Below are 23,421 nucleotides of genomic sequence, written 5' to 3' on the forward strand. Positions count from 1 at the left end.
ACACAGCTTTAAATGAAGTGAGAACCCTGGTGGCTTTCTTTAAAACACAGTGAACTGATCCTGTGTAACAAATTTTAGAGGGAAGTTGTAAAGTGAAGGAGATGCTTCTTCTTGACAACTCAGCAGGCGCTTGTGGTACGTCAGAGAAGCAAACACTGCTGGGACTACAGAGGGAGGCTGCCGCTGGCGCTTAGCTGCTGGAGCAGCTTTGAAGAGGCCAGTGTCCCCGGAGGAGAACTCCCTTTGCCAGCCAGACAGGGGAGACCGAGAGCCTGTCTTCCCTTCTCCCAGCCCTGTGAGTTGTATCCTTGCTGCCAGATGGGCTGAGCAGGAGGCTAGACCCGGGAACAGCTGGCACAGCAGAAGCTGGAGTAGTACTCATTGCCGCAGAGCCGGGCCTGCAGGATCAAATCACAGTTGGCCAGCTCTGGCTGGTCGATGCACTCCCTGCCAGGGTCCCTCGGCACGGTGGCCAGTGCTGCAAGACAGCGGGGGAGAGAGGGTGGTAAGAAAGCTCTGTGTAGGCTGAGAACTCTCCCCTACCATTTCATTTCATTTCATTTCCCTGAAAGGAAAGTGCTGTCACTCTGTAACCTTGTGACACCTGTATGTACAGCTCTGGGAGGGCTCTCAGTTTCCATTGTCACTGGCCTCACTTCAGCATGCAGTTGTCCTCCCATTCTTTTGCAGCTTCCGCCCAGTGCACAGCCCATCACAGACTCCCAAATATTGACTGCCTGGACGATTAAACATGTCTGGAAGTTAACCCCCTGCCCTGACCATTGGGACCCGAAGAGCTGGACGACACTGTTGCAGCCTGTGGATGGGGCAGGAGAGAGAGCAGGGTCAGCCCTAAGCACAATTGAGTCGGCAAAGGCTGTGTTCTCTTTCACTACTGGTTTCCTCCTACCTTAAAAGTTTTGTGCCTTCAATAGCCCCAGCTTAGTCACTTAGTTCCCCATCTTTCCAATTTTTCCACTTCCCCCGGAGACAGCAAAGAGTATTAGGCAAGGTGACAGGAGGACAGGCTGTGAACTGTGGCACTGATACTACATCGAGCACGAAGTGCTGGTTGCCTCCCCCTCTGAATTTACTGGAAGCTTCAGTAGCTTATAAATCCCTGTGAGAGTTTCATCCTCCTGCTTCATCTTAGCACTGAAGTGGCCTTTTCTTTCTGGAAGGGGCTCTTATGACTCAGCTTGGCTTAGGCCTGAGCAACACCTCCCTGAAGTCACCTCACGGGGCTGGGGATGGCCTACTCCATGCCCTCTCCCCTGCTCCCTCCTAAAATACAACTGAAAGACCATACCTAACAAGTGGACGGCTGTATAAAGTAATACCGATAATACAAGAGTACGAACTACTTACGTTTACATAAAGAGCAAGCCATCTATGCCTATTCTTAAAAATCATAACTTTGGTATCAACTTTATCTCAGCCATTGCGGCCCTTGGACCCATCACGGTCAGAGGTAAGGAGATGCTGGGCTTGCTGGTGAAGCATGCTGGTTGCCTGGGCGCCATCATGGCTCTGCCACTTCTAGCCGGGGGTCTCTGGGCAAATTAATATTACTTAAGCTCTCTGTGTCTCAGTTTTCTTATCTGAAGTGGAGACAATAATAGCACCTGGGGCACATAGTAACCATGGCTAGAATGTGCGCATGTAACTGTTTTGCCCCATAGCATTCCCACTCACTTAGAGAAGTGTGAGTGACCGCCCCCCGCTATGTTTTAACCCTACAATATTTTCTGTTTCTCACCCTAAACTTTTAGGCAAAAAGCTTGAGAGGTCTTCACAGTAGAAGTATGTCCCTTACACCAGAGTGTGACTAGCTCAAGGCCCCCCACCCTGATTCGAACACTGCAGTTCCAACATGCCACCAAACCACGAATAGGGCACAGTGAGACAGCCTCAAGCAGTCAAATGCTACAAAAAGCTTACATGGGTGACAGCAGATAACATGCAGCCTAATCGATGGAACGAACACTGTTAAAGGAGGGAGGGAGATAGCTTCTCATCAAGAAAGGTCCCCCCCGCCGCCCACACACAAAAAAAGTAAGATTAGCAACGCTCATCTAACGGGGCGGGAGAAAGGCAGCTGGACTGAGGCCATAGTGTCCTATCCAGGAAGGCAGTCACGTCACACCACATCAGGAGCCCCACCAAACTTCAGCATCAACCAAATTTCTGATTACAATTTAGCTTCCCAGGTAGACATGTCTATAGCTAATCACAAACATGCCCATCTGGATCCTCCTAACAGCTCTCCTTCTCTCATAAATCTGCCTTCTGGCCCTGTCTCAAGTCTCGTAAGTTTGGTAAATACACAGACAAGGATCTATTTGCTGGGCAGGACAGAGGTGAAAAGTGGCCCCTACAGGACAGTGCTTTGGCCAAGGCAACACCTTCACGCAGGCACGTACTCCATCACTGAGTCTCTGAGCACCTGGTGACGCCGAGCACTGCGCTGGGCCCTGGGACGTGTGCGTCCCAGTCGCTGTCTGAAGGAGCTCAGACTGGAAGCCCACTGTCAGTCCTGCTCACTAAGCAACATCTCTACCAGACTTCAACCTTTAGCCTGGCCAATTCCAGCCTCAGCCCCACAGACTGGAGGTAGCCAGGCCTGACCATCCAGGCTGACCAGCACGGAAAGGCCCTGGCAGTTCTCTCCCAGGCTGTTTCAAGCCCCATGATAACTGGCCTGCTCCAAGTCACACTACCAGGAACTGGCAAGGTGAGGCGGGATTTGGAGTTGAATCCCCTGGACTGCAGAGCCTGCCCCCTCCGCATTCTGCAGCAGGCAGCCAGCTCTCAAGGACAAGCAGATGCCTGGGGTAGGCCTTCCTTACCTGGCGGGACCACCTTCACCTCGGTGCTGCGGCTGACCGCCTGGCTTCCACGGTAGGCGCTGCATGTGTAGGAGCCCTCGTCCCTGGCCTGCAGGTTGTGGATCAGCAGTGTGCCATCCGGGGACTGGTGGACACGGTGGCCATCGGCCCGCACCGGCAGCCCATTCCTAGGGGGGAGAGGACGCTGGGAGAGCTGTCCAGGCCCTCATTTTCAGGCCCTGGGAAGCTGTGCCAGCCCTCCCAGGGGCCAGGGGGAGGTGGTGATCCAAGGCCACTCCAGAGCCGACGACTCCCTCTTTGCGGCCCCTCACCTTAAGGAAGGGATGGGTCTGGTACCAAGATGATAGACCAGCAACGCCGAAGCAAAATACCTCGGAAGTGAGGTGGGCTCACACCAGCTGATCTAAGTGACTGCAGATCTGCCCCTTATCCCCACAGGAGTCTCTCTCTCCCTCTTCGTCCACAGAGGTCCTCTAAGCAGCGGGATGAAGGACACGAGCATCCTGCCTCCAGCGAGGTGGGGCGGGGTGCAGGTGGTAGGGGAGCCTTCCCTAAGGAGGACAGCTGGCTGAGGCCTGACCTGAGGGTGAGGAGGAGCGGCTGGCTGACAGGAGGACATGGGGACTCGGGGGTTTGAAGGAAGGCCATGGCCGCAGTGAGGAGAGTGGGCGTGGGAGGAAGTGCACACGACTCCGGTCAGGAGTCCGGACCGGATCCTGGGGGTAAGCGAGGGGTGTGAGCTGAGCAGGACTGACAACGCCACGTGTGCTTGGAAAAAGGATCACCAACCGCAGCGTGGGGCAGGGACAAGCCCGAGGGCAGAGGCCAGGTGAGTGGCTGCCGCAGGTGTGCACACAGGTTGACGAGACAGTAAAGCAAAAGGACCTGGGTGAGGGTCAGAGGTGGGAGGTGGGGGAGAAGAAGAGATCAAGGGTAGCAGGTTCCTAGCTTGGTTACTGGGCAGTGGTGGTGCCCCTCCACCGTGGGGAGATCCAGGGCAGGATGAGGAGTGAACGGTGAGGTTATTTTCCCCTATTTCGCATTTCGGGTGCTCTGAGACACCAGGAGCCATCAGGTTTGAGGTCTGGACCCAGGTAGTGTCTCAGCACTGATGGTCCTGGAAACTTCATGTCTACAGGGCTACCCAAGGTGAAGTTAGAGAAAAGCCGAGGACCGAGGACCAAGGACAGACCTCAAGGTACACCAGCCTCTCAGAGAGAGGGATGTGATGAGCGGGCCTGGAAAACAGAAGCTGAAGCCGGAGAAGCAGGAAGGAGACTGCAGGTCATGTGAGACTGAGTCTGTTCAAGGACTGAGCAACAGGGAGGTACTGGTGACCTCGGTCAGGGCAGTGTCCCTGGCATGGGGATGCGGGGGTGGAGGAGAGGCCCCGGGCCAAGGGCTGAGCTGCCAGCAGGGAGGTGAGCAGACCAAGATAATGTGAACAGCCGTGCATGAAGGGGACGCGATATAGGACCCCACTGCAGGGAAACACTGGGTCAGAGGAGGGTGTGTTTATGTTTGTTTGTGTTGAAGAGGGGTGTCCTGAGCATGTTTGCTGCTGGGAAGATCCAGGCCTGATAGGATAATCACAGCCACAGCTGATCAGGGCAGGGCCGGCTGAGGGCACCAGCTGAGAAGCCTGCAGAGGCTCCCACCACCTTCCCTGGCATCAAGGCCACAGAGAGGCAGCCGACCTCCGTGCCCCTCACCGTTCTTGCCAGTGTGCAGGCCCATTCCCATCCTGGCAGCATCGCTGCAATACTCACCCTTGAGGCTTGACCAAGAACATCCTTCCCTTCATCCATTCTCCCAGAGAGGAGACAGCCTCACCCCACTGTGCACACGCACTTAGGGCAAACCTCTGGAGCCTGGGGGACGCTGGGCCATCTCCTGCCTGGGAGTTTTTGGGGGGCTCAGATTACCCCAGGGTCCCCAGAGCCTAGCCTAGTGCTGACATACTGCAAGGAGGAAGTGGGCAAAAAACCGCTGAATGAATAAAAGACCAACAGATTTGGGGTAAAAACCACTGAAGTCCTCAAAGCTGAGTGCAGCCCAGCGCTTCTCGACGCCAGTGGAGATTCTGTCACCCAGGGGACACTTGGCGACATCTGGAGACTTCTTATTGCCATGACTTGGGAGGCAGTGCCACTGGCATCTGGCAGGTAGATGGCCTGGACGCTGCTAGACGTCCTCCAGTGCACCCCAACAGACGAACGTGTCAGCCCAAAATCTCAATAGTGCCGAGGTTGAGAAACCCGGGGTAGCCCGACCAACAGAAAAGAGCAGTCCCAGGGGGCTTCCGGGTGTCGGTATGAGGGCGCTGTGGCCCCTTCCCTGACACCAGGCCGGGAGGCGGGAGTGGAAGAATAAGGGGAGGGGGCAGTGGTGACCGCAGCATCCCACAGGAAGGTACACCCCCTCTGGGCTGTACCACCTCAGGTACGACAGCCCGAGGGCCAGGCCTGCCTGGAGCAGAGCCTTACCTGGACCATCTGATGTTCACGCTTTCGCCCGCCACCACACACAGCAGCCTGGCCGTGTCACCTTCTGGCACCATCACCGTAGAGGGCAGCCCTGTGATTGTCAGCTCCCCTGGGCCCAAGGAGGGGGCACTGTCAGCCACCTGGCCCACCTGACCTCAGAGGCCACCTCGGGCCACCTCTGGCCCACCTGACCTCAGAGGCCACCGGCCACACTCACCCTCCCGCCCGGGACTGCCGCCTTACCCAGAACTCTGAGCTGGACCCAGTGCTGGTCTCGATCCTGCCCGTTGACTGCAACACAGGTATAGAAGCCTCCATCTTCCACAGCCACGCGGCTGATGACCAGGGAGCCGTCGGACTGCAGCTGGTGTCTGGGGGCCAAGCACAATCAGGTGTCCCCACCCCAAGGTGCCCGGCAGGGGGCAGGAGGGGCAGGATCTTCCCTCCCCTGGTGAGAGGCTGAGCAGCACCTGCTGTCACTGGGATCTGACCAAGGGCCAGTAGGCCTCTGGCCCTCGGGCCCTCCAGCTGCTGGCACTCTCCTTAAAGATGCCTGACTTTAGAGCCTGAATAAACAAGTCAAGTTTTCTGATACAAAATAATTCTGGTTTGGGTTTCTAGTTTTTGCTACACTTGTTTACTAGGCTCAGTTCTGGTTCTACCACTTAGGAGCTGTGTGGTGTTCAGCTTGTGCATGTCAAATGGGGATAAAATAGCACCCACCTATTTGGTCTCCTCTGCAGGTCATACGGAGGAGAAAAGCCTCACCTCCGAACGGGCCCAATAAACGTGAGCCCTTGGGACTACAGCCAGAAGTGTGTCCGCCTCTGTTTCCTCGCTCAGCTGTCACCTCTGTTAGCAGGCCCTTACTTCTGTCCGCTAACCACAGTCCAGAAAGGCCCAGAGACCCAAATGCAGTCTGCCCGAGGAGCCCGACGCCACAGCTCCAACCCTCAAGGGGCCCTGGGGTCCTGCTCAGGACCAGGGGGCACCTGCAGCTCCCTCCCCCAGTGGGGGTGCGGCTGGAGGCCGGCCAGGAGGGAGGGGAAAGGAGCTGAACGAACCTGGGAGAAGAGAGGGGCTGCCCATCTCTCTGCCACTCGACGCTTGTGGGTGGGAAGCCCTCGGCACGACAGGTCAGCCGGATCTGCTGGCCTGGATGGGCGTCCACCACCCCAGGCTGGTGCCGGTCCAGATGCAGCCTGCAGAGCAAGCACCCCACGGCCGTGAGGGGGTCCTTGCCGCTGCCTCTCCCCCACTCCCACCCACGTCAGGGGACGGGACCTCCGCACAGTCTCGTGGGCCCCTTCCCCCTCTCCAGCCAGATTCCACTTCCCAACATCACCCCTTTGTTCTGGTTGGGACATCTTGGACCAGGTCTAAAAGACACCTGTGGCTTATCTCACCTCCCCACCCAGAACCTCCGACTGTCCCCTGCCCGACCGACCTGCGCGTCTGCCTCCAGGTCCTTGACTTGGGCACCCCCAGCTCTCTGCGTCCCCTCCGTAAACTGCCCTTCTTCAAGGCCTTCTCAGGCCCTCTAGCTGCCGGTGTCCTCCCCTCCCTCGGCTCCTGAGGCCTGGGCCAGGCCCCGGCTCCATTCCCCACGACTCAGGGTAGTGGGCAGGGTCCCCTTCCTCCTCCAGAAGCTGAGCTCCGGGAGCCATGCTTCCCCAGCCCTCCCCTCACAGAGCCCTGAGCAGGTACCAGCAAGCCTGCTCACAGCACACGCTGGCCTGGGACCACTCACCCTCCCCCTGCTCTCCCCGAGACCTCCCCTAACCCCGGCCTCAGTGGGGCAGACCAAGAGCAGGACAGCACTGCACACTGTTACCTGCTCGTGGGCCATGGGTGCGAGGAGGAGACGGCCCCCCGGCCCCCAGAACCGCCCCCTAGGCTGGGGTCCCGAGGACTGTGGCCCTGGGCTGGGTCCCTGGCCTGAGGGAAGTGCCTTGGTTCAGCCTCAGGAATCACGGCCACGTCACCCCCTGTCATGAGGCAAGGAGAAGCAAGGGGTGAGCTGTGGGGAGAAGGGCATGGAAGGAAGGGTGGGCCATGGGGCCTGCAGGGAACCAATGGAGAAATGAGGGCCACGAGGGGCAACACATCCGCCCCAGCCCAGCTGGAGCGTGTGGTCCCTGCCACCAGGAGGCCTTACTTAGCCCAAGGAAACACTAGTCCTCCAGTGTCGAGGCCCCCCGGCCCAGGCCCTCCCGGCCAGTACCCCACCCCGGGGCCCGTGAGGACCCACTGCGGGGGGGTGGGGACAGAGACCTGTGATGCGAAGCTGGATCTTCTGAGAGTCACGGTCTGGCCTGGTGCTTCCACAGCTGTAGGTGCCAGTATCCTCTGCCCGCAGGGGGCTGATGACCAGGGAGCCATCGGGCTGCAGCTGGTGCCTGAATGAAGAGAGGGCGCTTGAGCTCTGGGCTCCTGAGGCAACAATGAGCCTGGCTCCTATAAGAGGCGCCGTCGCCCCACACACACTCACCCGCCCGTCCCAGGAGATCAGAGGGGCTGTGCAGGCTGCACACACACCTGTCAGAGGAGATAGGCCGCCCGTCTTTCTGCCACCTGGCGGGGTCCAGGGAGCTGTCATCTGGGCAGAAGAGCCGCACCAGCTGCCCCAGGGCCACCTGTACCAGGGAGAGCTCTGAGCCTGCCAGGGTGATCCTGGAAAGGTGGGAGGGAGGGTCTGCATGAGTGCCGAGACCAGGGACTTCACCACACAGAAAGCTTGGTGCCCATCCCATCCTGGGCACCGGTGGGGCCAGAGGGTCCCAGGGGAAGCCAAGCTCCAGAAGCCCGAGGACTCAGGAATCCGCCCTCCCCCACCCCCTCAATATCCCCAGGCATTGCTACCTCAACCTGTTCCTGCAAGAGCACAGAATAGGCACAGAGCCCAGGGAATGGAGAGGCTGGGACAGAAGCAACATCAGGTTCCCATGGGGAGCTAAACACATGCCTGATCCCTTTGGAATTCAAAGTTTTATTTATTTTGCTTTTAATCTTCCCAAATCTCATTAATATGACAGTCACAAGACTAACAACAAATGAGACCCACATTAAACCTATGAGATCACATCATCATTTTACAGGTCAAGAAACTGAGGCTTCGAGAATTTGGATGACTTGCCAAAGGTCATTGAAGCTTATAACCTAGGCCTCAACTAGACAGGCCCTGGGCTATACCGGCAAGATCTGCTGGAGAGTCTAGGCAGCACCATCCACCGATTGCCTGACCCTAAGCAAGTCTCATATCTCCAAAGCCTGAGCTTCCCCATCTGTAGAATGATGGTAGCAAGGCCCTCCAGTTTGGGCTGTTTGGAAGATTCCAGGTTAGGGATGGAGGGGGGCCCAGCTGACCTCAGGATTTTAGCTCCAAAAGGCTCAGCCCTTGGGCCTGGGTCCCTAATCCCCCATCCCACCTGGGGAAGGTGGGCCTCACCTGTAGGAGGAGCTGTGGGAAGGTGGCACTGGTGGTCCTGCGTCTCTGTCCAGTCCAGCGGCACTGGGCCCAACCTCCTGGCCCTGGGGCCCTTCTCCAAAGGCCTGTCTGTGGTCCACGGCCCCCGGCCCAGGCTCTTGATCTTGCCACCAGAGGCCACCGGAAGGCAAGGGCTTTCTCTGGACAACAGGCCCCGTCCCGTGCCGGCTGGCCTCCTGCTGGTCCCCAGGAGCGCTGCCGCCACTGTCTTTATGGGTGCTTTGGCCAGAGGCCCCGGGGTCATGTCGGCGGGGCCCATGTTGGGGTCCCCGGCAGCTGCTCACACACTCCTCCTCTGAGGCAAAGTTATTGGCGTTGCCATGGCAGCCACCATACCAGAAACGGTTACACTGGCCCACGGAGGCGATGAAGTACCAGCGGGCGGCCCAGTCCGTGCAGGAGCCATGGGCGCTGGGCAGTAGGCACCGCACAGGGTACACTGAGGGGGCAGGGAGGACGCAGGTCACCGAGACCCAGTAATGAAGCTGCAAACGCTGCCCAGGACGTAGGAGTGAGGCCCTTCCCAGGGTATGGAGCACATCTACACTGGGCCCCTGACCAGCCCTGGGGACAGTCTGTTCACTGCCCAGACCTGCCCTGGGCTGGGAACCCAGCAGCCTCCACAATCATCCCCGTCCACCTCCACCCCCAGAACTAGAGCCGTCCAAAGGTCAGGGCCATGAGCTCCCTGGACAGGCTCCCTCGTGCTCTTTCCCACCTGACCCAGGCGCACACAGAGCAACCCCAGGGCCAAACCTTGCTGTACTTAGCTCACAATGAGGACCCAGCCCTGAGCCCCCAAAGGCCTGTGAAGATGCCCAGTGAGGGGCCCACCCTTGTTCCCAGGGCCCTTCACCAGCTCTGAACCTTCTCCAGTCCCCAGCCTGCCCATAATAATCACCCTCCTCCCAGGCACAGCCTGCTCCCTCTCCGCATTCAGATGTGACCACGCTGGCCCCTGCTTAAAGCCCATCCAGGTGCCCAGCTCCCTGCAGACTCAGCCCACCAGCCCACCTAGCTTCCAACGTCCCTGTGATGGTCCCTGGCGCTCCACCCATGCACCCGCCTCACAGCCCTCCTTCCAGGACTCATCCCAGGCAGGATGGGGACACCCGTCCATCCCAGCGCTGACCTCCCTGTCTCTGGAGGGGGCTGAGCCCCGGGGGCAGTACAGCCTTCCTTCTCTGTGGAGTCCCCACCCAACGCCCTCAAGCAACCAGGCGGCGACAAGTGCAAACTGTTGGACACGGTAATAATCTTGCACTGTTCTCTGGCCCGGCACCTAGTAGGTGATCAGTAAGTATTTGTGGAAGAAAAGAGCAATAAACCAAAGCAGTAGGAAGGTTCTCGGCTCTGGGTGGGGTGGCGAGCACAGTGGGACCAGAGCCTACCCACCAGGAAGGACAAGAAGGGGCATCCACTCACTGTAGCTGGGCTGGCCCACACAGCCTTCCCCAAGAGGGCCCACCGCAGAGGCCATGTTGTCGTAGCAACAGCCGAACTGGGAGCCCCGGCACTCACTGGGCTCATTCTGCTGGGCCTGGGGAGGAAGCCCAAGGTTGGGAAGTTGGAAGTAAGTCTGGCTCTTGGCGGGAACTCCAGGCTGCCAGGCAGAGGATGGCAGGAAGAGGGACAGAACTGTGAACGCGCGGAGCATAACCCCAGCCCTGGGGGCAGACCAGAGGCCAGGAGAATGTTGGCTGAACCCCCCAGCTCCAGCCCAGGCCTGTCGCTGAAGCCCTATGCCCTCCAGAGGATGGTCCAGTCCAGCCGGCTTCAGGGACCTCCTTTCTGCAAGGCTAAAGCTGCAGAGCCTGGGTCGCAGTGGCACTGGGCAGGCTCCGGGGCTGGACTCCTGCCCCTCACGTGACCAGACACTTACCGTGGAAGCCACCTCTCTCGACTGTGGCCTGCTCCCGGTGTTGCTGCGTCCATAAGAGCTCGCACAGCCAGCCTGATGGGGCCCCTCGGCCACAGACACCCCGTCAGGACAGCACCCGAACCTAGACAGACATCACACAGCCCTCCCCTCACCACCCAGCCCTGACCCCCACCCCTACCAGGGACCCTGAGCTTCCTGCATCCCAGGATCCAGGCTCTGAGGCTCCCTGAGCCAGGGGCTGACCGGGTGAAGATCCACGTGGGAGACGGGTTTGTGAACCCCAGTCTCTGCCATGTCCACTGACTGCTTAGAGGCTCCCAGTGAGGGCAACAGGAAAACAATACGCAGAGCTGAACCCTTAATAATTGAGAGATCTTCAACTCACACAGCCCACCACAAAGCCAAGGAGGGGGAAATGCACCTGAACCTGCCCAAACACCAGGTTCCCAGGGAGTTTTTACAAAATGTCAGCAGTTGGGCAATGGGGCAGAAGAGGGTGTCAGAGGAGCCCACCACTTATTTCACCTCCACCAACCAGGAGTTGGGAAGGAAGGTGAAAGAAGGAACGTATCAAAGCACCTTCTATGTGCCAGGCACCATGTGATTCGTTTCAGCCTCACAGGAACCCCAGTCAGTAGCTGTCATTGTTCCCAATTCTCAGCAGAGGAGGCCAAGATCAAAGAGGTTAATAACTTGCCCCAAGTCACCCAGCACGCAGCTGGTAAGTGGCTGAGCTGCGAATCACCCCCAGGCTGCTGGGTGCCGAATCTCAGCCCTTAGCACCACAGCCCCTGAGGGACTGGGGGCCTGGTTTGGATCGGAGAGCTAGAATCATAGCCCACTTGCCTTCCCAGAGCCTCACGCTACATCTCAACAGGCTGACTTCTGCAGAGAAAGCAGGGGGTTTTGCCCACAGCCGGCACGTTAAGGAGCTCAGCGAGAGGAAGCCAAGCCCTCGGTTTTGCGCTACCAGGGCAGCTCAGCCTGGAGCTCTGCTAAGCCACCCCATGCCCTCTCCGAGCAGAGACACTGCCCATGCATCAGACACACCCCCTGAACACACACCTTCCCTCTTCGACCTGGGGAGAAGGAAGAGGCACCCACCTGCTCTGCTGACATGAGGCCCCCGGGCAGCCTTGCCACTGCGGCCCAAGAGACACAGTGTGGCCATCGGGGCAGCACCCATGGGGGCTGTGTCTGCAGTCACGGGGCCCCAAGCCAGACCGCAGGGGCTGCCGGTGTGAGGAATGCCGCAGAGGTGGGGCTGGGCCCGGGGCTGGCAGGTGTGGGCTCTGGTCGCCTCTGGGGTTACCCCGAGCTGAGGGTTGCTCCTGGGGTGCCCACCACTGGTCTCTGAAATCTAGAGAGAAGAGGAAGCAAAGGTCATGTGATGTCTCCACCTGGCTCCTCACCCTCCATCTGTGTCCGCATCAGACCCACCTCTCCCCATCCCCCCAAACCACCTGCTGCCACCCTCAACCTCCACCTCAAGGGCCCGGGGCTGGGGCCTTCCACTGAGCTTCTCACCTGAGGCGGGGGCCTCCCGTGGGCCCAGAGACATCCACGGGTCCCTGGGGCTGGTGTGCATGTCCTGCATGCTGGGGACTTCTGCAGGGAGCCGGGGCAGTCAGAGTGCAGAGGGAAGGTCACCCCCACCAACATCTGCTCCCACCCCACTACTCAGGCAGGACCTGGGGAACCCAGGACAGTAGAAGGATAAAGGAGCAGACTTGTGTTTTTATAAACACCCTTCCCAGGTTTCAAGAGAGTCTTTGATTGCATAGAAAATGCTCATGTTACGTGTTCAGCAAAAGGAAAAGCCACATGTAAAATTAGCGTTTATGTTTGATCCCAATGACATAAAACAAAAAATGATACAGAAACATTTTTAATTGGACTGATGAAAAGATAAACAATCCAGTTTTAAAATGGGCAAGGAACTTGAACATATGCTCCTCCAAAGAAGACACGCAGATGGCCAACAAGCACATGAAAAGATGCTCTACATCATCAGTCATTAAGGAAACGCAAATCAGAGCCATAAGGAGACACCACTTCGTATGCACTAGGATGACTCTAATCAAAAAAGACTGAAATAACAAGTGTCGGCGAGGATGCGGACAAACTGGAAACCCATGCACTGTTGGTGGGAATGTAAAATGGTGCAACACTGTGGAAACAGCCTGGCAGTTCCTCACAAAGTTAAACGGAGTTACCATAGAGCCCAGCAATTCCCCTTCTAAATATATACCCAAGGGAACTGAATATACACACCCACACAGAAACTCCTACATGAATATGTTCATAGCAGCATTATTCATTATGGCCAAAGGGTGAAAACAACCCAAATAACCATCAACAGACACATGGATAAACAAATCGGGTACATCCATATAACTGAATACGATTTATCCGTAACAAGGAATGAAGTGCTGATGTATGCCACAACTTGGATGAACCTCAAAAACATTCCGCTAAGTGAAAGAAGCCAGATGCAAAAGGTCTGCTCTTCCTTTTATCTGATATTATCTAGAATTGGCAAATCCATAGAGACAGAGAGCAGGTCAGGTGACCAGGGAAGGGGACTAGGGTTAATGGGGAGTGATTACTTGATGGGTACAGAGTGTTTATATGGGGTGATGAAAATTTTTGAACCTAGAGAGTTGGTCGTTGTACAACATTGTGAACACAACAAATAAGAGCACACTGTCTACTTGGACTTCCCTGGTGGCGCAGTGGTTAAGAATCCGCCTGCCAATGCAGGGGACACGGGTTCGAGCCCTGGTCAGGGAAGATCCCACATGCCGCGGAGCAACTAAGCCCGTGCGCCACAACTACTGAGCCTGCGTGCCTAGAGCCCGTGCTCCGCAACAAGAGAAGCCACCGCGGTGAGAAGCCCGTGCACCACAACGAAGAGTAGCCCCCGCTCGCCTCAACTAGAGAAAGCCCACGTGCAGCAACGAAGACCCAGTACAGCCAAAAATAAATAAATAAAAACAGCACACTGTATACTTTAAAGTGGTTAACTGTGTTGATTTTCACGTCAATTTTAAAAAATCCATATTAAAAACAACTGGATTAATAGATGAAGGGATAGAGAGTAGATGATGAAAAAGTAACTACAACAAAATATTAATTGTGAACTTGATGGTGGGCGCGTGGCCGGCCGCTCACCACACAGCTCTTCAACTTTCCTGTGTGATCCAAATTTCTCATCGTCTCTTGTCCAGCTTAGTAAACTTACTAAAACCCACAAACTGTACCATTAGCATGGGTGAATTTTACGCTGTATGATGTTTAACCACCTCAATATTAAGTTCTTAAAAAGATTTTCATCACAAAATATTAGAGAAAAAATGCAAAAGGCTGAGTAGATAAAATTAGGATAATAGGAATTTTAAAAAATGATACCCAAAAGAATACTAGCAGGACACCCCCAAAATGCTCACAGTGACTGTGAAACAGACTCACAGAGAACAGATTTGTGGCTGCCAAGGGGGAGCGGTGTGGGGGAGGGATAGATGGGGAGTTTGGGATTAGCAGGTGCAAACTATTTCATAGAGGATGGATAAACGACAAGGTCCTACTGTATAGCACAGGGAACTATATACAACATCCTGAGATAAACCATAATGGAAAACAACATATATACTTATACACATACATATATATATAAAACTGGGGACTTCCCTGCTGGTCTAGTGGTAAAGAACCCGCCTTACAATGCAGGGGATGCGGTTTTGATCCCTGGTCAGGGAACTGGGATCCCACATGCCACGGGGCAACTAAGCCTGAGTGCCACAACTACTGAGCTCGTGCGCCTCAACTAGAGCCTGCGTGCCACAAGCCACAGAGCCCACGCACTCTGGAACCCACGCCACAACTAGAGAAGCCCAGGCGCTGCAACGAAAGATCCCGCATGACTCAATGAAGATCCCGCGTGCCGCAACTAAGAACCAACACAGCCAAAAATAAATTTAAAAAAATAATGATAATCTTTCAAAAAATAAAACTGAATCACTTTGCTGTACAGCAGAAACTAACACAACATCATAAATCAACTATACTTGAATAAATTAAAAAAACAAAACCACCAAAATGCTCACAGTGAAAGTTTCTGAGTGCTTTGTGTGTGTGTGTGTTTTGTGAGGCAGAGGTGCAGGGGGTCCCCTCCTTCTATTTGTTAGTTTTTCAAATTTTCCACAATAAACATTACTACCTAGTGGAACAAAGTTATAAAAAATAAAATAAGTGAAAATCCCATTCTCGCATGGACATCTTGCCAGTCTCCAGGGAATATTTAAAAAATAATGATTTAGGGTTGGAAGATTCCAGTAGAGAAGAGGTAAAATCTTTGTTTTCACTTTATCACCTACCCAACCTGGGCCAAAACCTCGGACAAGGCTGATTCCAGTTCTCTCCCCTGTTCTGGTCTCCTACGCACATTCGGCCCTGCGTTCACAGTCCCCAGCCAGCCTTGGAATTCCTGCTATCTCTCCGTTGCCTGAAAGGCACCTTTCTGCCAAGCCCACCCTGCCTCTGGCTTCCCCTCCTGTGACTCTTCTCTGCCACCTTTTCAGGCTTAACTTGGAGTCCGGGGCCCCTCCCCACACCCACACCCGCAGGGGATGAGGCTCTGCTGGGCCAGCGCAGGCCCCTCCACTCCCATCATTCTCTCTAAGAGCCTGGATTTCTGCACCTGCTCCCCACCTGGCTCCTACTTCTCAACTCTCTCCACTTTGGCCTGACACTCAGGCAGGTGCCAAATCTGTCCTAAACATCTTTCATGGCGTCACTCTAGCTCCAAAACTTTCAGTGGCTCCCCTGGGCCTATTAGACAAATTTAATCAGTAGCCAGAGGCCTGAGGCCCTCAGCATCACCCCAGCCCGAAGAGCACCCTCCCTGGACAGACCTGTCATCACCCCCATATCCTGTGCCGAGGGCCGGTCCTGGGCCCCTACTGGTCTCGCAGTTACTGAGCACTTGAAATGTGGCTTGAGGGACTGAGAAACCGAGTTTTAAATTTTACCGAACTAGAATTATTTTTAAATTTAAACACTGACACTTGATTCATTTATTGAAAAACCTTCAGTATGTCTGGAACAACTTGGGGATGTGAATCTGCTTTTTCAACTGTACGTTTCATGACATCTAAATCGAGATCGACTACACCAGTGAAATTTTAGCACTGTGGGTTCAATCCCTGGTCGGGGAACCAGGATCCCACATGCCGCAGGGCAGCTGGGCCTGTGCGCCACAACCACTGAGCTTGCGTGCCTCAACTAGAGAGCCTGCATGCTGCAAACTACAGAGCCCACACGCCCTGGAGCCCACGCGCCACAACTAGAGAAGAGAAAACCCGCGCACCACAACTAGAGAGAAGCCTGCACACCGCAAGATCCCACGTGCCTCAGTGAAGATCCCGCATGCCCCAACTAAGACCTGCTGCAGCCAAAAATAAATATATAAAATAAATAACTCTTAAAAACAATAAATAAAATGTGGTTCTTAGAAAATTTTAAATGACATGTGGGGCTTGCCTTCTATTTCTATTGGCGAGCACTGCTCAAGAGTCTAGAAAAGACGGGGAAGCAGAGCTGTCCGGTGTGTCCGCTCAGAAGCCCACCCCTCAGGGGGCCGCCTCTTTGCACCCTCGGCCCCTCCTCCCGGGCACTTGCCAGTAAGCACTACAGCACTAGTTACAGTACCCGAAACAGCAGGAACCACCTAAATTCTAAATTCCTACCCACCATGGACTTCTGTGGAGCCCCTAGAAATCACAAGACAAAAATGTTCCCAGACCAAATGTCATTAGGGGCAAAAAGGAGATACAAAATCACCCATACGTTACAAGGAAGTTCACTAAAGATTTATCCCAACAATGGATGGAGTCAAGGGTAATTTAAGTTTCTCGCTATATACTAATTTTCTAAATTCTCCGAATTTTCCACAATGAACATAATTATTTTTATAATTATGAAAACAGCAATGAAGGTTATTTCTTTTACAACTCAGCCTGGCCTGAAGTTCTCTTTCTGTTTCCCTCCTTTCGACCTATGTGAATGCCTCTCGGGGGTAAGTTCAGGACAGCCTCTTCCAGGAAGGCATCCAGGGTCCTGGGACACCGAGTGGCTCCAGGGAGCTGGGCTTGTAAGAGCCCGAGGATCCATCTGCTCGTGCACCCCAAGGGCCAGGCCCAGGCGAAGGAGCCCCAGGAGCCCGGCCCAGGGTCCCCCAGAGCCTCACCGCCACTGCCACCCACCCTTTGCTTATGGAGTACTGTGCATTCAGGCACTGTGCCAAGCGATCATCACAAGCCTGGAAAGTCAGTCTTATTAACCCCACTGTACGGATGGGCAAACCGAGGATCAGAGAGGAGGGGCAGCTGCCCACGGCCACATGGCTGGTCAGCAGTGGAGTGGAGATTTGAATCCAGGTTAGCTGTTGCCTCCAGGCCACTGGCTCTTAGCCACCTTGCCACGTGCCTCCACTGGAACCCAACCATTCCCCCATCATTAGCACATCAGGGCCAAACGCCTCTCTGCAGTATCTCAAAGCCGACCACCCACCCCCCGGCTCAGCCCCAACCCATACCTTCCCTCAGTAACACTTCCTCACACCAAGTAAGTTGCTGGCCTCTGTGCCCTTTGTCCTGCAGCTCCTCACGACTGGGACACCTGCCTTCCCAGTGGGGATGGGGGTGAGGGGAGGCGGGAAGGCAGAGGCAATACGCGAGGACAATCCTTCCTGGACGGCCTCCCTCTGTGCACTCAGTAACCCAGTCACTCAACAATTACTGAGTACCTAGCACGCGCTAGCTAAGTTCTGCAGGGGTATAAACAGAAAGAAGGAAGGCGACCTGGCCCTCAAGAAGCTTACAGCTAGTAGGCCTACAAACCATGTACAACCACTGCAGCACCCGGAAACCAACCTAAGAGTGACAGCAGTTACAGTGAGCTATGGGGGTGGGGTAAGGGATGCCACCTCCAAGGGGGGGAAACAGGGCTGCCTGGTGAGGCTGTCCAGAGCCAGACTTTGTGGGTGGCAAAGGCTTCGCACACGGTGATGTGTGAGAGCGTTCCAGGGGGCTGACAGCACAGGCAAAGGCCCAGCGGCAGGAAGGGCTGGCCAGGTTGATAGCAGGGAAAGAGGTGGGGCCAGCTACCAGCTGCCCCTCCTGTCCTTACCTGGAGGAAGATGGCAGGGCTGCGTGTTACAGGGCTCCACATCCGCAGGCCTGGATGGCTGCAGGCTCCCACAGTGGCCGAGCGGGCCAATGGCGCAGACCACCTGGCGCCTCCGAGTGCCCGAGCTGCAGCTCTTGGAGCACTGGGGCCCCCCGGGGTGGGAGTGGGGAGAGAGAACAAGCCCGCAAAGGGAGAGAGACCCTGAGACTGGGTGGGGGGGTACCCATAAGGCAGGGGGAAGGGGGAAGGGGGAAGGTGCCTGGTACTGCGTGTCAGACCCAAGGACAGGCACATGTGCAGCCTCCGGTCAGAGACCCAAGGGACCGGGATTGGGCAGCAGGTATGGGTGGGGGGAAGTACTCACTAGACCCCAGGCGCCTACGTGCCAGGCCTGGTCACTGAGGGGGGGACAGCTCTCCTGCACACAGGGCTCAGTGAGGGGGGGACGGTCCTCCAAGGAGCACGCTGTGGCGTGGAGCAGAGACCCCTCGTCACCCCGGCAGGTGACAGTCCGCCTCCGGACCCCGGCGCCACAGCTGACAGAGCACTGTAAGGACCGGGCTGTCAGCACGAGCTGGTCCTCGCCCAGCTGGAGTCCCACCAGCCTGGCCCAGAGGGCAGACAGCACCCTGCTGCCCCATGCCCAGTTCCCAGGCCCAGAGAGGCCGAGTCATCCCCCTGCGGTTACACAGCCTGAACCATGGCTGCAGATACCAAGCTGAGGTGCGTTTTCCACATTCCTTCATTTGCAACTGCAACATAGGTAGGTGCCAGAAGCAGTGACCAGCAGCCCCAGCTTCTCCCTGGCCCCCAAACAACGTGCCCGGCTTCTTCTTTCCCACCCGGCCTGGGACCCTAGAGAAGGAGGAAGAACACGGGAGCAGGAATCCAGGCCCTCGCTCTAGTCCCAGCCTTGGCCACTGCTTCCAAGACCACGTGGCAGGTCACTTTACTCCCAGGATCTGTCTGCCGGAGGCGGAGGACAAGCCTCCCAGCCCTGCCCTGCTACTGCCCAGGCCCAAGACCCAGCTCCTGACTTCCGCCCCTCCTAGCAAGGCCCGGGCCTCACCTCGCCCCAGGGCTCTGCGCTCCAGGCTGTGCAGCGCTGCAGGTTACAGGCCTGTGTGGTAGGGGGCTTCTCAGGCAGGGCCGCACACTCGGTGTCCTCAGCAGCCTCCTGGACGCCGGGGCCATCAGACGAGACACAGTAGACGGTGCGGGACTGGGAGCCGCCCTCACAGGAGGCCGAGCAGGGAGTCCAGGGCCCCGTCTTCCAGCTGGCAGGGAGCAGGAAGGCGGTGAGGCTGGCCCTGCAGCAGGCGCCAAGGTCCAGGCCCAAGGGGGCACAGGAGCTGAGTGGGGAACCCCCACCCAGCCCATTCTCTGAGCATCAGGCAGTGCATGTGAGGGGCAAAGAGCCCTGCGCAAAGGCCAAGGTCCGGCCCTGCTCACCCATTCCCACCACTGTGCACTGGTCCCTAAAAACACGGAGCCTGGCCGCCTCCCTCTCAGAGTTCCTGTCCTCACCTGCGTCCCCCACTTCCTCCTCCTCGCCAGGTCAGCCATCACCCCCAGCCAGACTCCATCCCCTCTGGGGCTGAACTTAGTGGGGAGCATCTCCCGGAGGGGCTGTGCTCACCCAAGTGGGGAGTGGCCCTTCCTGGCTGTGGGGCCCAAGGACCTAGAAGAAAGGGCCAGCCCACATGCAAAGCCACACCCACCACCATCCCAAGAGACCAGCTGCCACCAAGGCCACAGGGAGGAAGGACTGCACAGCCCTGCGGGGAGCCTGTGGCCCAGGAGCACCTGTTCCTGCACACACGCTGGGCCCCAGTGAGGGGCCACGCTCTGGGCCGGTGCAGGTAAGAGGTCCCTTGTGCACAAACACAGGCACTGCCAATGCCCTCAGTCCCCTTGGCCCGAGCCCTGGCCCACTCCTTGGCATCTGCCAAGTCCCCTGCCAGCTCAGACAAACGGGGCCTCCGATACCCCGCCAACCCTCCCGCCGCCAGCCTGGACATTCTGGGCACTGTGTGGGCTCAGGATGGCGGACGGAATAGCCTGGGGTCTCATGCTCAGGACCCCCCACTGTCCCTGCCTGGCTGACGGCTGGCTGCTCCCCCTCTGGCCACAGCTCTGAGGAGCCCCTCAACCTCCTTCTTTGCTCAACGTCTAAAGTGGCTGAAGGACCCCACTCCCTTCCCACCTAAGAGCTTGGATCCCGCAGGGGCCAAGGGGGCCAGCAGGGCCTCACCGCTTGGTGTGTGGGCAGGGCTGAGGGCTGCAGGGGCGGCGGTCAGCCGGCCGCAGCTGGTGCCGGCACAGGTGTTCGGGGTAGACCTCATTGTCGATGGTGCAGAACACGGGGCGGGTCTGCTGACCTGCAGAGGCCCGGCCGTAGCAGGCAACCAGTCAGCCCAGACTCGCCAAATGCATTCTCTGGGCCAGGCACCCTTCCGGACATATCCCAAGCGTCGCCTTGATTAAGCCTCAAATGACCCCCTGGGGTAGGCTGCCATCACCATCCTCAATTTACGGATGAGGAAACTGAGGTTCAGAGACTTGTATCTGTGGGCGATGGAGCCCCGCTCTGACACCTGACCACTAGCTCCAGGCCCAGGCTCCACTGACAATGGAATACTGTCTCCTGTGAGATGCCACTGCCTCGGGGAAGCCCTCTGGTTCTCTTAGGTTGGGTGGGGGCCCTTCCTCGAGTCTCCTGATCTCTGGGTTTCCCCCAGGTGATCCCCCCATGACGTGAAGCTGTCTCCTCTACTTGTCCACCTCGCACCCACAGCTGGAGCGCCCGGAAGAGAGAGCCAAGCCCCGCGTGCAGCCGCGCCCCCTGACCGGGGCCCTGCCCTCACCTCCACCACACGTGGCGCTGCAGTCGCCCCACGAGCCGTGGCTCCAGCTGAAGCCGGGCCGGGGGGCGCTCAGGGGCAGGTGGTACTCGAAGCGCACGCCAGGGTTGGGCTCCTGGCTGATGAGCTGTGCAGGAGGGTCCCCACTGAGGCCTGATGCCAGGGGGCCGTGCCCGCCCAGCCCACAGCCCTCCTGCTGGCCGCCCCCTCACCTCGATGATCAGGGGCTCCGAGGTGGGGCCGCGGGCGTGGAGCCGCTCGGGCGCCAGGTCCCCCTCAGTTCCCCGTTCATAGTGCAGGATGGTGCTGGCCACAGGCAGGGCCCGGGCGCCCTCGATGGTCCAGTGCCCGTTGAGGTAGTATTCACCACGGACGCTCTTCACCGCTGTGCGGGGCGAGCACCCAGGTCAGCTGCCCTGGCAGGACCCACCCCCCTGCCCCAGACCCAAAACTTTCCTCACCCAGGAAATTCCTGCTGGCAGCCGCCTCCTCAATGCGGATGCTGGTGGCCCCCACGGGAACTATGAGGATCTGGTTGTAGCCTGAGGGGACAGAGATGCTCCGGGACCACTCGGCCACAGGGAGGAGGTGGCCCTGAGGATGCTACGTGCCCAGCAGCACAGGTGGGGTCAGGGAAGGGCAAGGAGGACACAGGCAGGGCGGGGTGCTTGGGAAAGAGTGTTCCTGAGGAGCAGACAGCCTTCCAAAGCCCAGAGGGGCGGGCAGGCTCCAGCACCCATACTGACCGGGAGGGGAGGGGGCAGATGGGGACAGTGGGGGAAGGGATGAGGAGGCATCCGGCCACTGGATAAGGGGGCAGAGACCCTAGTGTGAGCCCACAGGCTCCTGGACAAGGGTTTGGCCTCCACCCCAAGGCAGGACCTCAGGGCTTTCATGACCTGAGTGCCAGATCAGACCCACTAAGTGCCATGAGAGCAACTCAGCCAGTGAGGGAGACAGGCCAGGAAGGAGCAGGTAACAGACCCTTCTCTCAACTGTCTGTGGACCCCGGGAGGAGCCCCACCTCTGCTGAGGTCATTGGCATCAAAGACGCCTGTGACGGGGTAGCAGGTCGTGCCATCACCGCCACACTGCAGACACTCGTCCTCCTGCTTCGATGAGTCCAGGTTGTAGTCACAGCCGACAACCTGCCAGGCAGAGATGAGGGGAGATGGGAGAGACCAGAGTGAGTCACGGTCACACCAGGACTTGAACCCTGGCCACATAGCCAGGTCCAGGAGGTGCAGTAACCATTCACTAGCCATGGGGGCCGAGTAAACCTTGAATCTGGCCTGTGGCTGACAATCCACCTCTTCTGCCTGCTCGGCACCCGTGTCCCCTTCTCTGGCAATAGCACCTCATCTTCCTCCCTCTGTGGGAGCCGCCTCTCTCCCACAGAGTTTGCATACAGTCCCCCAACAGTGGCTTCGGGCCAATCAGCGGGTTGTATGCCTTGCTCAAAGCTCACAGGGGGAGCCCCAGGCCAGGACAAGCCAAAGGCAACCCCGGGTTGCTGGAACTCCTGGGAATAGGGCGCCCTGTCCCAGGGAGTTGCCAGGCTGGGACAACTGAAGCCTGGGCTGCTGGGCCATCTTCACACCTCATCAGAAGAACCTGTCTGCCCCTAAGCTGACCAAAGAGACAAGGAGAGAGGTGCTTCCAGCAACGTCATTCAGGCACCTGCAGCCAGCCCCTCCCTCAGTGGCATCTTTTTCCTTAAGTCAGTTTTAGTTGGGTTTCTATTACTTGCCCATGAGCTACAACTACTGAGGCCACATGCCACAACTACTGAAGCCCGTGCGCCTAGATCCCATGCTCCACAACAAGAGAAGCCACCGCAGTCAGAAGCCTGTGCACCTAGATCCCACGCTCCACAACAAGAGAAGCCACCGCAGTCAGAAGCCTGTGCACCTCAACGAGGAGTAGCCGCCGCTCGCCACTAGAGAAAGCCCGCGCCCAGCAACAAAGACCCAACACAGCCAAAAACAAATAAATAAAATACATAAATTTAAAAAAAAAGAAGAAATACACTGGCGAATGTATTAGAATATTTATGTCTGGAAGATTTGAGGATACAGGAGAGAAGGCTACAGGGACATTGTCTTCAAGTATCTGAAAATAGGAGGAAATCCAGGGGTGGGAGAGGGGAATGGAAAGAATTAAGAATAATGGGGATTCCCTGGTGGCGCAGTGGTTGAGAAAATGCCTGCTAATGCAGGGGACACGGGTTCAAGCCCTGGTCTGGGAAGATCCCACATGCCACCGAGCAACTAGGCCCGTGAGCCACAACTGCTGAGCCTGTGCGTCTGAAGCCTGTGCTCCTCAACAAGAGAGGCCGCGATAGTGAGAGGCCCACGCACCGCGATGAAGAGTGGCCCCCGCTTGCCACAACTAGAGAAAGCCCTCGCACAGAAATGAAGACCCAACACAGCCATAAATAAATTAATTAATTAAAAAAAATAACGGAAGAGAGGTTCATTTAGTATAATTGTGAGCAGCTGTGAAGAGCAGCGTGGAAACAAAATTACCGGGAAGAGGTGGTAGCCTCAGCATTCACAGTGCCACCCACAGGGCTCCTCTTACTGTGGGGCTAGAGTTTTCAAAGGGCAAAGGTAAGAGGGTCACAGGGCATCTGCGATGCAAGGCACCTTAGAAGCTAGTCTTG

The 23,421-nt window shown here is 57.1% G+C and overlaps 1 protein-coding gene across 3 annotated transcripts in view; it reads right to left on the reverse strand.

Annotated features, from left to right (window-relative positions):
• Positions 1–335: 335 nt before the first annotated feature.
• The window catches only part of PAPLN (papilin, proteoglycan like sulfated glycoprotein), a 31,663-nt gene continuing 8,577 nt past the window's right edge, over positions 336–23,421 (reverse strand). Inside the window, exons 6-26 of one of the 3 annotated variants that reach the window (XM_065871809.1) lie at positions 21,781–21,904; positions 21,218–21,298; positions 20,969–21,141; positions 20,760–20,883; positions 20,147–20,273; positions 18,962–19,169; positions 18,257–18,439; positions 17,893–18,034; positions 12,232–12,312; positions 11,809–12,064; positions 10,699–10,825; positions 10,248–10,401; positions 8,784–9,261; positions 7,874–8,008; positions 7,610–7,734; positions 7,170–7,323; positions 6,400–6,537; positions 5,579–5,706; positions 5,336–5,444; positions 2,850–3,016; positions 336–478 (exon numbers count right to left, since the gene is read on the reverse strand). In XM_065871809.1, coding sequence (XP_065727881.1) covers positions 336–478; positions 2,850–3,016; positions 5,336–5,444; positions 5,579–5,706; positions 6,400–6,537; positions 7,170–7,323; positions 7,610–7,734; positions 7,874–8,008; positions 8,784–9,261; positions 10,248–10,401; positions 10,699–10,825; positions 11,809–12,064; positions 12,232–12,312; positions 17,893–18,034; positions 18,257–18,439; positions 18,962–19,169; positions 20,147–20,273; positions 20,760–20,883; positions 20,969–21,141; positions 21,218–21,298; positions 21,781–21,904 — 3,357 coding nt within the window. Of the gene's footprint in view, positions 479–2,849; positions 3,017–5,335; positions 5,445–5,578; positions 5,707–6,399; positions 6,538–7,169; positions 7,324–7,609; positions 7,735–7,873; positions 8,009–8,783; positions 9,262–10,243; positions 10,402–10,698; positions 10,826–11,808; positions 12,065–12,231; positions 12,313–17,892; positions 18,035–18,256; positions 18,440–18,961; positions 19,170–20,146; positions 20,274–20,759; positions 20,884–20,968; positions 21,142–21,217; positions 21,299–21,780; positions 21,905–23,421 lie in introns of all 3 variants that reach the window. The other 2 variants (XM_065871810.1, XM_065871811.1) reach the window with 2 other exon arrangements.

The sequence above is a fragment of the Phocoena phocoena genome, chromosome 2 (genome assembly GCF_963924675.1).
Source record: "Phocoena phocoena chromosome 2, mPhoPho1.1, whole genome shotgun sequence".
In the NCBI taxonomy this organism is placed as follows: Eukaryota; Metazoa; Chordata; class Mammalia; order Artiodactyla; family Phocoenidae; genus Phocoena; species Phocoena phocoena.